Source organism: Ciona intestinalis, unplaced genomic scaffold (assembly GCF_000224145.3).
Source record: "Ciona intestinalis unplaced genomic scaffold, KH HT000049.2, whole genome shotgun sequence".
Classification (NCBI taxonomy): Eukaryota; Metazoa; Chordata; class Ascidiacea; order Phlebobranchia; family Cionidae; genus Ciona; species Ciona intestinalis.
Window position 1 is genome coordinate 153,082 of NW_004190371.2, and position 14,510 is coordinate 167,591.

The 14,510-nt window shown below is 37.5% G+C and overlaps 1 protein-coding gene and 1 long non-coding RNA gene across 2 annotated transcripts; both read right to left on the bottom strand.

Moving 5' to 3' along the window:
- LOC101242673 lies at nucleotides 1-1,508 on the bottom strand. The gene is made up of 3 exons (XR_182178.4): nucleotides 1,325-1,508; nucleotides 983-1,096; nucleotides 1-266 (listed from the first exon to the last, which is right to left on the bottom strand). It is a non-coding gene; the product is annotated as an uncharacterized LOC101242673 (long non-coding RNA).
- A 2,223-nt stretch (nucleotides 1,509-3,731) lies between these two features.
- On the bottom strand, nucleotides 3,732-11,603 carry foxn2/3 (transcription factor protein). The gene is given in 8 exon segments (NM_001078248.1): nucleotides 3,732-5,460; nucleotides 5,626-5,710; nucleotides 6,118-6,168; nucleotides 9,428-9,492; nucleotides 9,573-9,724; nucleotides 10,040-10,171; nucleotides 10,289-10,414; nucleotides 10,767-11,603. Coding segments are annotated over 8 exon segments (2,247 nt in total). The 5' UTR covers nucleotides 11,592-11,603; the 3' UTR covers nucleotides 3,732-4,649.
- Between the last annotated feature and the right edge of the window lie 2,907 nt (nucleotides 11,604-14,510).

Genomic DNA, 14,510 nt, shown 5'->3' on the forward strand with positions numbered 1-14,510 from the left:
AATTTCAATAGTGTAATTTAATTTGGGTACTAGATATAAACAAAACAATTGATTCTGTTACAGAGTGAATTCTAATTATACGGCCAAATCTGGCCGAAATCGTATAGGTTCTCGAACAATGACCTTACTCATATATAGTATAAGTGAACAAGTTACATAATGGAACACAACGTAGCAAAATTATTCAACGAGAATTAAAACTGTTAATAAGGTTTAAACGATTGAAAGCCACGTCTGTTTAGCAAAGGTTGATTTCAAGGCGACCCCTGCAAAATAAAAAGCTCTTAATATAATTCAAAAGGCTGATGATCAAATAATGTAGTAGGGTAGAGAAGATAGGACACCTTTTCATTCTATTTTCTCGTCACAATCGGTAGTAAACAAAGAAAATTCAAATAATTATAAAACCGTATCTTCACGACTTCTATAGGCCGTTGTTAATTGTTTAAAACACGATCAGGATATTTAGATATTGTGCTAAAGGTGTCTCATCTCCCCCCCACCCTTATATAGTAGGGGCCATGCTGATCAGTTAAAGACCTCTTAAATTAGTTTTGTAAGATAAAAGTATTAGTACATCTATATAGTATACTATGGGTTAGATGGGACATTTTCACAAAATATTCAAACATCATGATCGTGTTTTAAACTATTGACAACGGTATATTCTGGGAGTTATATAAGGATACGGTTTAATAGTTTGGATGTTCTACGTTTACTACCAAATGGGACAAGAAAACAGAAAGAAAAACGAAAATAGAAAGAAAATCTTCTCGCGTTGCGGTTCAACAACAATCGTTATAAAAACGGGTGTTCTGTTCCACATTCCTCGTGCCCGCTTACGAGTTAACATGTAACTTGGGGGGTGAATATTTTTTAGATGGGGGCAGGCGCGCTAACCGTTGTGTCACCACGGTGAACAGAATTCGTGTTGCGATTAATACTCTTAGCCAAACTTTAAACAGCAGGTACTTGCACTTACTCGTTGCATCTTTGTGCATGCCTAAGAAGACAGTGGTTCGAAAACTGTCTGGTGCGAGGTTCTCCGTTGTACAGCCAGCATCCTCTCACTGGCATATACTCCAATGTGCATAACCTGAGAAAATTTCTAATTTAAATTGGTGCAACGTATTTGAACACTATATCGGTAAGTTTAGCGGCCACGTTTTTATTTAAATTTTTTTACCACTATATAGTGTTTTTAACGACTTTAGTTTTGCTGCTATAACTTTCCCCTCTTCGTTGTTTTAATTAATCTGATTTTGGTTACCGTATCCGAAGAGACAAATACAATTTTTGTTTTATGTTTTTATGTGCATCTCACCCCAGACAGTTAACCAGTCCATCTTCGTCTGGCTGAGACAGTGAAGCAGAATATGAATATCCCACCAACGAAACCACTAACAAACAGATAAGTAAAACTTTCATAGCGCAGATTTAATTTTGCAGTTTCAATATATAATACTTGCTCGTTCTGTTAAAATGTTAACAAAATATATAAGAAGTACATGTATGCACAAGCAACTAATATATATTAAGTTAATACAAGCTGTTAAACCTATAACTTATCTAACTGGGCTTTAACCCTTCTCTATGCAGCACAGCAAATCTAAATCAACTTTCGAGTATAATCATATATGGTCGCTGTGGAACTTCCTTTTATACCAAGCACCTACAAATTATTTTCTCTATACGCTCATTCGTCACCCCAAAACACGTCATAGAATCTCTGCTGAATTGCTCAACAACATGTTGACCTACGTCACAGACGTCAAACGGTTGATTAAGTTTTGTTTCTTTAAAAAATCTTTAAAACTTACAAAAACACCACTGCCTTAATTCTAAAGCAACTAACTGTATATGAACGATAAATTACTGAAACCGCTATCTTTGTTCTCGTTTTTCACCACTTCAAACATATCAACCAGCCTTGGACTTTGATTGTGGCTGTATAGGTTTTGCAACTAGCGCATTTTGTTATTTACATCAACCGTTAAGTAAATATTGACTACCAGAGGTTCCTGGGATATAAGGTCAATTAGCAGATAAGCTGACACGTAGGCTATCCGGTTAAACTGCTGACCAATTGCTGACTCAATGCGTTTGAAAACATTCACACGAAATCAGCACAGTCGACATTCGAAACATCAGAGTAAATATAACGCTGTGTGACATTCTGCTGTTTGTTTGGAAAGTTAATGATTATACCAGGGGTGGTGCAACGGTGTACCGCCATAAATCATTTTACTTTGGTAATATAAAGTTTAATACTTTACATGGCAATAGTAATCATTAAAAGTTTTTATAATATTATTTTGCAACTTTGGTGTAATCCAACAAATTAAACTAGTTGTGTTAGTTTCTTTACCACGTAAACTTTTTAGGGTGGGGAAGATGGGACACCTTGGTATTCCATTTTCTTGTCCCCATTGGTAGTAAACAAGAACATTCAAAGAATTATAAAACTGTATTATCACGACTTCCATATATACCGTTGTTAATTGTTTAAAACATGATCAGGATATTTGAATATTATGTGCTAAAGGTGTCCCATCTACCCCAACCCTACTGTATACAAAATTTAAAACGGTAATAATCATGAATTAAATCAAATTGACCCCTGCTGCCTATTTTCTCATGTTAACGTAACTCAATTTTCTCACAGAACTCACTACTTTTATCAGACAAAACCAAACTGGTCAAAATATAAAAGCCAATTTTATTTAACTACGATATTAAATTGATGATTTAAACCCGCGAACCACAAAACTTCGGTGGTGTTAATATGAATTAGCAAACGTTTAAGTTTAGCACCTTACTTTTACGTTGTTTCTGTTTAAAAAATAATGTTTTTATTTAAACACCGATTTGTAATAAATTAAAACAGTATTCGGCTTTGGCGCGCGATTTAAATAATCGTGAGGATACTGTCGAATCACCCAATAACATTTTTTGTTTATCATCAAATAGAGGCTCGTTTTTTAACATAAATTATAAAAGCGTCCCACTTTACCCCATCCTATTATATAGTTTTAAACCGGTCAGATATATTTTGTTGCACAACGTTGTCATTTAAGTTTATCAAGTACACAACTTATTAGTTGAAAGCGAGTGTCTTATACCATTAGTGTTTTCCCAGAGGACATTCATACACACCAGTGCCCGTCGCTGATGTTCGTTTTCAAGATCCGGTTACTCGACCTATACCATTAATGTCGTCCACGAAACCATTGTCTCAATCATTTACTTATATTGCAAGTTACCCAAGTACAAGCTTTAATTCGATGCAAATGGCTGGCAATTTACACAATTCATTAGCTACTAATAAAACAATTACCGCTAATTGTATTGCAATTAAGACACACCTGCTCGCAGCGTTGGTCATGGGTATCATACGATTTTACTTCAAACAATCGGTGCAATACTGACATTCATATGCTAACCTTGTACAGGAAATGTATATTAGTGAAATGAAATATGACACTGACCTTGTGCTTAGGCCGCTCAAGTTGCTCCAGCGCAGTGATTACAGGGCTTAGCGTTGTTACATTGTTGGCGTACGAGGCCTTTCAAGAAACCTAACTAATACCATCTTTGCTTAACTCTGTTTAAAACAAACAAACGAAAGAACTTTGGTTAAGAAAATCATACCGTATGTGACTAATTACTGCATGATCTTTTATACTAGACGTCCTTAGAAAAAACTTCACACACAGTAATTACGCACTCAGTCAAACTTGTCCGAAAAAACTTTTAATCAAATGTTCTGCTTGCAGTTGTAGCAGCATCATAGCTGCCTTTAAATTGAACCGAGAATTCGCATAAATAAATCAAGAACAGCATGCAAAAAGAGATGACTACTCCTGTGACGTAAACAAAACAATCCCGTACTGCATAATCCGTGAGGTGGCGCTAGAGGATCGTTGTCGGGCAAACCCGAATGAGTGAAACACCACTGTTACGGCAATGGCCGCCTTGCATAGCTCTTTCGGTTTTCCAAAAGTGTTTGTGGGTGTGAACAACTATAAATGTAGATTGTGGAACAAATAGGGTCAAAATAAGGAAGACTTAAATAACACCACGAACACGTAACTCTCGAAGAAAGAAAAACAAAACAGAAGATTGTCCGGTTGGGGTAATGAGTTGCGTGCATTGGACACGACCGTTTGTACGTTCGCTCAAATGAACAATTGCGATCGAGCAGCTCTAAGTTTGTCAGGATTTTCAAACACACAGAATATGCAGCTGTGGCAAGCAAAAATGGAAACATACGCGAAAAATAAAATATGGCTGGCAGTTTCGGGGTTACAACAAAACTGCATCATTATTTGCATGGTACGAGCAGCTTACAGTTATAGACAGCGTCGTAACCTGAATTATGATTTGACGCGATGGATGATATGGTTAGTATGAATACACTTGTGATGAATCGGTACATAGGATAACTACATGTTGCTAAGCCTTCATGGCTTCGTCGTATGATTGCTCTTAATTCTACATGATTCCAATATGAGTGGAGGCAGGGATGTAATGGAGCAGCTTCAGTAACTTAATGTTTGATCCCTGAACGTTAGCCTGCACGTATGTAAGTTCGGTGTGCAGCCTTCGAGACAATCCCGAAAAGTTTACACAGAATACGCGCCCAAAAATTAAGGCTTTGATCGGAGAGAACGACCGCCGCTAGGAGAGCTAAAGAGCCCCGCAAGCCGGAGAAGTGATCCGGCAGCAAGTTTAATTTCTTCTTCTTCTTCATCACTTGCTCTTCCGCTGATCAGTCTCTTCCTGCTAAGAGCAGCATCTTGCCCAAGTAACTTGTGTCCGGATGACCTGGTATGGTAGTTGGACGGGTTGAAACGAAGACTTTTCGTTTGTGGAGAATCTTTCCCACTGTCAGCATCACTTATTTTCCTGGACCTTTTCACAGGAGTGCTCTTCTTGTTGACTTGCTTCACTCCCTCCTTTGCAATTCGAACCTTTAGCTTTTTATTCTTGGACTTGACTGACTTTTTCGTGCGCGATTTCCCCTGCAGAGATTTTCCAGACTTCGTACCTGGAGACTTTGACGTTTTCCGACTCTTCGAAACAACTTGAAGATCCTCTTTCGACTTCCTCTTTTTCCCTGACTTGTGGCGGAAGCTCTTCATGCTCCCGAATCCAGAATCAAAGAGACTTGGCTCTTCATTTTCGCTCTTCTCATCATCTGACCCTTCCACCTTGACATCTTCCATAACCACCATCATGTCATCAATGATGACGTCATCATCATCTTCCCCAAGCCCATCATCTTCAGTCTCGAACTCATACGCCGCATCCGGAGCAGATTTTTCGCTCTCAGGAGTGACGCAGCGGGTTACTTCATCTTTGGATTGAGTCCGGATGTAGGAATGATCTTCGGAGGGATCACGGATCACCAAAGTTTCCGACCCAACAGATTCCTCGCTGTCTAATCTCTGCCGATATCTAAAACAAAAGAGAAGAAAATAAATAAAGTAACAAAAAGTATATTTTTTTAGAAAAAAAAAACTTTGGAAGATATGATAGTTTCAGTTATCCGTATGGTTCACAATTATAACAACTTTAAATATTACTGAACAACATTCAACCAACAGCGTATTGTCTTCTTACCCAACAGCGGCGTTCCAATCAGCATCACGGAAAATATCCTTTAAAGTATTTCTTATGTTGGATGGACGCTGGGTGGGCGACGAATCTGAAATTAATGATGAATGTATAAATTAATGACGGAATGTAACTTACTTTATCCTGGCGTGGTAAGCCAACGACAGTCGTTATAACACGAGTGTTCTGTTTCATGCACCTCATACCCGCTTTAAAGTTACCACAAATATGTAATTTTGTAGGTATTATAATTATTTTGACAGAAAGGATTTTTTTTGTTATTCATAGCTGACGATTTAGACAACCGTTAAGTCTTGGCCAAGGACACACACGCCCACAATTGTAGCATCATTGAGCGTCGAACCCATAAACTCTGGGCTAGAAGCAGGAACTGTAACCATTTTACTGAAGAACTTTGTCCAAACATTGGAAACGTCATTTTACAATAAGAGTCACACGGCAAAACACATTCCGTCTAATTGCTTTTTGTTGGCTTACCGTTTCGTCGAAGTCCCATTAAATTAAGCGCTGCCGAGGCCATGTCCGGGTCTGTAGAAAAAACAAATGGTTTTACTCCTTCGGCTTTTGTTTCATGCCTCGTAAAGTTAAACATGGGTGTCTGGATTTGCTCATATATGTATTGTAGTTGCTTGCAAAAAACTCTAATGTGTTTTGTGATTTTAAACATAGAACATAACATATGTTATAGCAATCTTTATAAAGTTTGCGAAACAACGTATTACAAAGTTGTTATAACGTGCTGCGTCAGGTTATTCGGATTGGCATATACAGTAGAATACAATAAAAAATCAACACGTATTAATGTATTTGTGCCTGATGTATTTATACACTACGGCGGCAATTTTGTTATCAAGGGATTAATGCGTAACCAACGAAGCCGAGCCGGGTGCTTGTAGTAGATACATGGAAACACTTAGTTGGCTAGTAACGTATCGACCCCGGGTTCGAGTACAATAAAACGAGGGTTAGTTTAAACCCGACACTTAAGCTGCTACTCCACTATTGTAGGAGCTGGGATAACAATAAATGGTAAACAGGCGCCAGACAAATGACTTGAGGGAACACACAAGGTTTGTCAATAGAATCTGAGGCGCAATTGGCTGTAGCGTTTTGGGCGGGAAACTGAAACACGTGTGCCGAATCGCAACGTCTTATATCCACAGGCCGAGAAATACTCAAGACTATTTTGAAGATTTAAAATTCGTTAAGATTATTCTTTAATGATATTTTAAAGTGTTGCACATATTTATTATTTGAGGCTGTTTTAAAAAAGAGTTTAAATTAAATTATGATATCCTAAATAAGGAAATTTATAAGAGCAACATTAAGTTTACACTTATTCATTCAAGTGTACCATACGCCATTCGTAATTTAGTGCAGCTATCATTTGATATTAGACATCTGGTTCTTGTGCTTTGCGGTTAGAATTTTTATTAAACCTCCTGTAATAACAAATAGCGCTGGGAAAGCGTTGGATATGTTAAATACACTAACAAGTAACAGGGTATTAGTTGGTATGGTATCGTACAGTACTGGGCAAACTAGCACAAATGTTAAAAAAATCTGGTTCGACTGTGATATAGCGATTAACAATAGGAATTAGAAACATGGGCGAATGAAGAACAACAATGTAGGTTGTGCGTATGGGATGTGAAACTGGTTCAATGCGGTTCAATGCAGTTTCGACGCTAATACGGCCTACACAAGGGCTGTATCATGGCTCGCAATAAACCGATTAACATGGCATTAGACGGCAATAGCGAACGCACAGCTTGATTCGGAGTTCGTTTAGTGGTCGCACAGCGGGTGGGCTATCACAAAAGTCACGTGTCAGTATCGAAACTCTTTTAACACGAAAGCAGTTTAATGTATAGTAGGATGAAGGAAGATTGGACACATTTAAGTCTTTTCTTGTTTTATTTCGTAGTAAACAAAAAACATTTAAAGAATTATAAAACTGCATCCTCATGGCTTCCATATACCGTTGTTAATTGTTTAAAACACGATTAAGATATTTGAATATTATGTGCTAAAGGTGTCCCGTCTTTCCTCCCCTTTATAATTATATACAAGACTCGATCAACAAGCGTACCGTTTTTTGAAGCTTTAGTAAAATCTTGGGAGTATTGGTAAATGCAGTTTAACCCACAGTTGTCAAATAAAAGGAACCGCATTGATTGATGTGGTAAATGCAGTATACTTTGACTCTACTTGTTTGTATAGACGCATAGCAGCAGGTTTAAAGCTGTTTTAGAACTGGGGTGCTATATGATATCACATCTTTTCCTTAAAATATTAATTTGCGAGCGGTAGTTATATTCTAATTGTTTTTTAATAGATTTGTAAACTGTTTGAAATTTTATCGGCATTCGTTATTCGACTTTAATTTTATCAAACCAACATATTAGTTTACCACAACCATATAGGTAGCCGGTCACAAAGTAGTACATGTAAATCCAATTTACAGTGAATTAAATTGTTCAATAAGTGAACGCGAAATCCAATAAGCAGCCAGCGATGCAAAAGGAAAGGAATCTTATCGTGAGGCATACGAACGTAGCAGGCACTGTTTATTATACGAAGCGAGGCACGGCTCGATACTTTACTGTTGCCACGCAACTGTTTAATCCCAAAGGACGCCAAATGTCGCAGTCAGCCATACAGGGACTTCGATATATTGACCGGCGAGTATAGCTATCGAATACTTGGTTAACGTTACGGGGTTGTGGCTTTACAATACGACGGTACATGCATTCTCTTTCAACGCTGTCTTTGTTCAAAATGACAATTTAATTATACCCAGTGCATGCTGTAGGACATTATTATACCGTGCGTCCTAATGATAAGATTTAAAATATTGTCCAAAGTTTAAAAATGTTGTCCAAAAATCTAAAGCATTCACTTATTATATTACTAAATGAAATTACTAATAATTTGATGCATGGAGATTTAGAAAGGTGATCGGTACCTTTAAATTACTGAGTATACTGAATTAGTAAGTTAAGTGGTACAAGGTAAATTGGGTCAAGAAGTCATATATAGGGCCCTATGGCCTACACTGCATGGTCCAGCGCATAACTAAGTGTTTTGAGAATAAACAGAATTAAGACGGACATTCCAGTGATAATGGGGAGATATAAAATATGCGGCAACCGCTAAACGAACTCGGAATAGATTTAATTCGCGGCGTTCAAAAGCACTTGGCACCAATGTAGCACTAGTTACAAGTCAACATATACGACAACAAAGCGATACTTCAATCAATGAAGAGTTTGCTTAAGGTACTTATACAGGACTGCCGCACACATGGCTACTACCACGTGCTGGATACTGACATTTAATTGACTTGTCAATCACATAAGTTGAAACAGGCAGATTAAAAATATGAATAATAATCGCGAATCAAAAATGAAATATCTTAGCGGTCCTAGTAGATTTAAAATATGAAAAATATTCCTACAGGCATTTTTATTTTTAAATACCAAAATACGTTTAATTTTCTGGACAAATGCATAGTGGGGTGCATAGTTCATAACACTCCAGTTTATTACTTGCAGTCATTGAACTTATGATGGCAGGGCACAAAGATTAACTATCGCTATAACATTACTCTCAATGAAACAGATGTTTACATTCCATGGCACTGCTTGTCACCACTTTTATTGTGCACCCACAAACATATACAGCTCAACCATTGTGAAGCTCTCTATGTAGAAAACTGCACTGTGAGCTATATTTCCCTTTTTATACTACACACTGTGAGTTATACTTTGCAAATATCACTTACCTGCCCATAATGTTGAGTCTGCTGGTGTATTTGGACTCCAAGAAGGCACTCTTCCAGTTTCAACACTAAAATACAAAGAATGTCAATCCAGGTCAATACAATACTAGTTTATATTTAATCTCATGTCACTTGAGTGTTAACTTACCCTGGCAGAAGGTTGGCAAGATTGTTTAATGACAATGGTTGTCCTATGCCATTGGGGTGCAAATATGGATAAAAGGGACTCCGTTTTAAAGCTTGTACCAAGTTAGGTCTATATGCCGGGTCTATACACCACAACGAGCCTTTTACTGTTTCCTGAAAGAGAAAACATTACGTGTGAAATCTATGTTTATAGTGATCATATATAATTGTTACATAGGACATATATATATATATATATGATATAGCAAAAGTTTATAATGTCAAAAAGTTTCGATAAAAAGAGTTCTAAAATTGAACACATTCAAGCGGAACCTTTATGTAAAGTCACAAGCGTAAAATTGCCAACATGAGCTATCTAACCCAACCCTCAATTTTCTATTATATTAACACCCCCTTATCTGTGTTTGACAATATGATTGCCATGTAACTGTGATTCAAANNNGTTATCATATATTTGAAACCTATTACCTTTCTTTTATTTGGAATTTCCGCTTTTTTGAAGCATCTGTTAAGCGATAAATTATGACGGATTGAATTCTTCCATCCAGAAGGGGCAGTTTTGAAGTAGGGGAAATGCTTACACACCCAAGAATAAATTTCCTGTGAAATCAAAATATTCAATATAAATTAGGTTTACAGACACTAATATAATAGACACAATGTAAACAGGGGATAATCAGGATTTATGCTGACAGATATTGGTAAGAATAAAATTACCTTCACGGGAAGGCGTTTTTCAACCGAATCTTCAACTGCCATAAATATGAGACAACTGAATGAATAGGGAGGTTTACTCATTGGGTTATATTCGAATTCCGAAGCATTGTATCGACCTGGGGAACTCTGAAAATATAAAAATTTAGTTGGTATTAGTTTCAATGGAATTTCAATGGCAGTACAAACATAGGTGATGTTTTTTAAATTTTAGTAAAACTTGCGGTAATATTAGTAAAATACAGTTCCATTCATAGGTATCAAACATAGAGAACATAAATTGATTAATGTGAAAAATGCATATAATTCGGCTCTGCTTGTTTGTATAGACATCTAACATCTTAGATAATCTAGAATTAAAATGGGGGTGCTGAAACATAAGTTGAACACCCTTGGCCTTGTTTTTAATGTTGGATTAACAGTACTTTTTAAATAAATATTATTCAAATTTAAATGAAATTAGTACATAACCAGAACATACCCTTTCATTGACCCGAGATTTGGCGGTGAATATCGATTTGTTCAAATCCTGGTTGTCTTCACTTTCATCTCCACTGAGGCTGATTCCAGGATCATCAGGGTTACATTTTCTTATCGCTCGTATAAGGTCCGTGTTGTTCTCACTCAGCCATGAAAGACAAGTTAAATCATTGTCTTCTTGTTCCATGCCTGGCAAGCTTGGTAGTGAAGCAAGAGAAGAATCTAGGGGACCCGATTCGTTTGAACTGATCACGCTGTCTTTATCATCACAACCCATGCCTAAGTCGGATGAAACAGAATTCATGAATTTGTTCAGATCTCCATAGTCGTTGCTATCTCTCTGTGGTATGATGGGCATCGAGTTCTGTGTTTCATTTCTCCTCGAGTGCAGCTGCATTGACGGTGCTATTTTATACGGTGAACGTTGTATTTTGCCCACTGTAGTCACACGTGGCGGTTGGTTGAAAGAAGTTGTTGATTCTTGTTTAATAACTGAGGTCCGTGAAGAGGAGACTGCGATACGAAACGTTGTGTTCTTTGAATCTTTAGTTAAACTTGGAACACGAAGCGACTCTTCTTCATTCTTCTTGGCTAAACAAATGGGAATCACGATACGATTTCCTATTGTCTTGAAGATATCCGCCTTTGTGCTGTTTTTCAGCAAATCCAACAAGTTAGGCTTCTCCAATGCATTAGAATTGGGATTGACTGCAGCATTTGTCTGCACAGCAGTTGCACTTGGATATGATTGATTTACAACGGGTGGCATCTTCTTATTGTCTTCAGATGATGGTACAGATATATCATTGGTGTTTGGTGGCATCATATTGCTCAGTAAACATATTTCATAAACACATTATAACTACATTACAATTGATTGACAGATTATGATTTCTGTAAACATATTACAAGAAAAGGTAAATAAACTATTTCTGATATACACCTATTTTGGTCACAACACACAACTAATAAACATTTATAGTTTGACTTTGACCTTGCTTTTCACATCCGCCACTCAAAACCACTGTATTTACATTTTCTGAAGATAAGCAAACACAGTCACTCCCCTGATAACTAATCAACCAGTGGTACTAATAAGAGAAGAAAACTTTAATCAATTACTGCGGATAACAGCGCCTCGATCACATGCTGACGCGTATGTTGTTTGTCACTTTTAATTTAAAAGCCAAGCACACATATCAGCATAAACATGACGTTCAACCGACTGGCGCAACATTGAACCGCCAAGGGGCAACGCTGCAGTTTTAAAATCGCGGAACTGGGCAACCTGTTATGGGATCTCCATAGCAACCAAAAGCATTCAGTGCAACCCAATCGTGCGTACTTCCCCGAACGTCGTCTCGCGTAACCGACTTTAAAAAGTCCACGAACGCCAAATCAGAAAATGCTTGAACCACACTAAAAAAAACGTAGTAATCCACGGTCAAGCAGTATCGCACGATTTGTGGAAACGTTGTGTACTCGACACATCGTCCAGACGCAATTAATCGCACCCGCGTGTGAGACTTACATCATAAAGAAGAGATTACGGTCACAGGAAAGATTAACGGAATACGCACAGTTTGACTAAAACACACGAAACGGGAAATATAACAAATTGGAGTAAATACTAAGTCAGCGACCAAAAACAGTAGAAACATTATCACATATAACGTTTCTGAGGTTGAAACAAACAGTTCACCGCGTAATTAGATACGCACGACTCACCTACTTAGAAGACCGTATAGCTTTATAGCGAATACAAAGTAATGAAATACCTAGATGTTTCTCCATAAACGTACTCACTGCCTGGAAATCTTTTAAAGCCTCCACACTAAAGTCAACCAAATTCTCTGTCCTGTTCAACAAAGTTGTTTTTCTTCTATCTTAGTGTGAAGAATTCGCTCTAAAGCGTCGATTCGTAAAAGCGGGAGACAAAAGTTTTGTAATGGATCTGGCAGAGCCTGGGGCGCAGGTCTGGTGGTTAAATTGCTAAAACAACGTAGATTCGATGAACCGGAGAACGATTCACCGTTACGCACCGAAGCTCACGACCCTCAGGCAAAAGTAAGAACTTTATTGCGAATTGTTCCTTTCGGCGCTTGTAAACAACTTTGCCGATTATTTTGGAATATTTTCGCCGATAAGAGCATGTTGTTTCTCAATGACTATAACAACTGCGTTTCAAACCAATACACAGAAATTAAAACTTAATATAAAAACAGTTACCGCTATACGTGTTATACTTGTTTTGTAAAACAGCTCGATACGCAAATAAATGCCAAAAGAGCTGTTTTATAAAACAAGTATAAAGTGTTACTGTTTAGAACCTGTGAAAACTTCTTTAAAGCGTCTGACTAGCGTTTAGATAACAAAACAGATACGGTACATAATCATTCGTATTGTTTCATGCAGTCGAGTATGTTTATGCAAGACGGCGTCAGTGGTGCCTAGTTACTAATCCTACAATTAAATCCGAATTACGTCATTCTGTATTGAGTTTAATACCAGATAAGAAACTTTATATTTCATGGAGATTTTAAACGACACGATTTTTTTTGTCAAACACAACTTTAACTCGCAAGATTGTAAAAATATAAAACAATTTAAAACACATTTTATAGTTTATACGATCTTGACATAAGGCGTAAGCAATGACGTACTATCTATCACTTCAATATCTTTCGTAGCGAAAACTGTCTGAAATCTTTTGACGCGAACCGAAAAAAAACTCGCATAGATACTAAGGCTTTGTTCTAGCGACAGATGTCGAACCAGACTGGCTTCTACTCGGCCTCTCTCTCAGCAAGCAAGGAAGCGTATTAAAGCTTATGCAGAAATGATGTCACGCGGTAGCCATGACGATTCAAAGAGTTGCCATGGTAACGTTTCCTGAAACCCAAGCTCGTACCAGCGAAGAGCAGGAAATGGCGTCACGTGACCATACATCGACTGCAGACGTGTTACACGAAACAGCGCGCATGTGCGAAAATAGCCACTGTGCTTGTGCGCCACGTCAGCGCGTCTTATTTAAAGAAATAAGACGTCTTAGTGGCGTGCGATAGTAACAACTGCAACGACTCTCACCACTGTATAAATAGATCTTAGTAATTAGCGCGTCATGACCACAGTGCATGTCGCTATGGGATACAAAGATGCGCGAGTGACAACGATGGATTATACCAAGCTCTAATGTAATTGATCTACCCTTGCTTTCTTAAGGCTCCCAAGCATGCTTTACATTTAATGTATCTCTGCATAATCATATACCAGGTTTACAGCTATTACAGAATATGTGACTAACACTATGATATTATGGGCATGTTATACAATATAAAATCACACATATAGTTACACAGTTAAATTTTATTGCAAACAAGTGAATTGAAGCTTTGTATTAAGCGGATATTGCTGAGCATAACACTCGCGTGTTTGCATATCTTCTCTCATGTAAGAATTTGCAAAGAGTATTTCATTGTGCTTAGTTTTCACAGGCCCTCCATACTATAGCCTACTTAACAAATGTTGACATATGATTACCCTCTGTCCTTCAATTCCTCAATTATCAGTTATGTAAATTTTAGAGCTGGGTAGTGCCTGGTATAATCATATACTAATATAACTAAACACTTAAACTGAGTATTAACCAAGCTTGATAAGGAATGTTTACCAGTTCATTTCTGACTCCTCATTCACATAGGAATAACTGTGCAAAGTGCATACAGCTCTCACGCATGAGATGTTA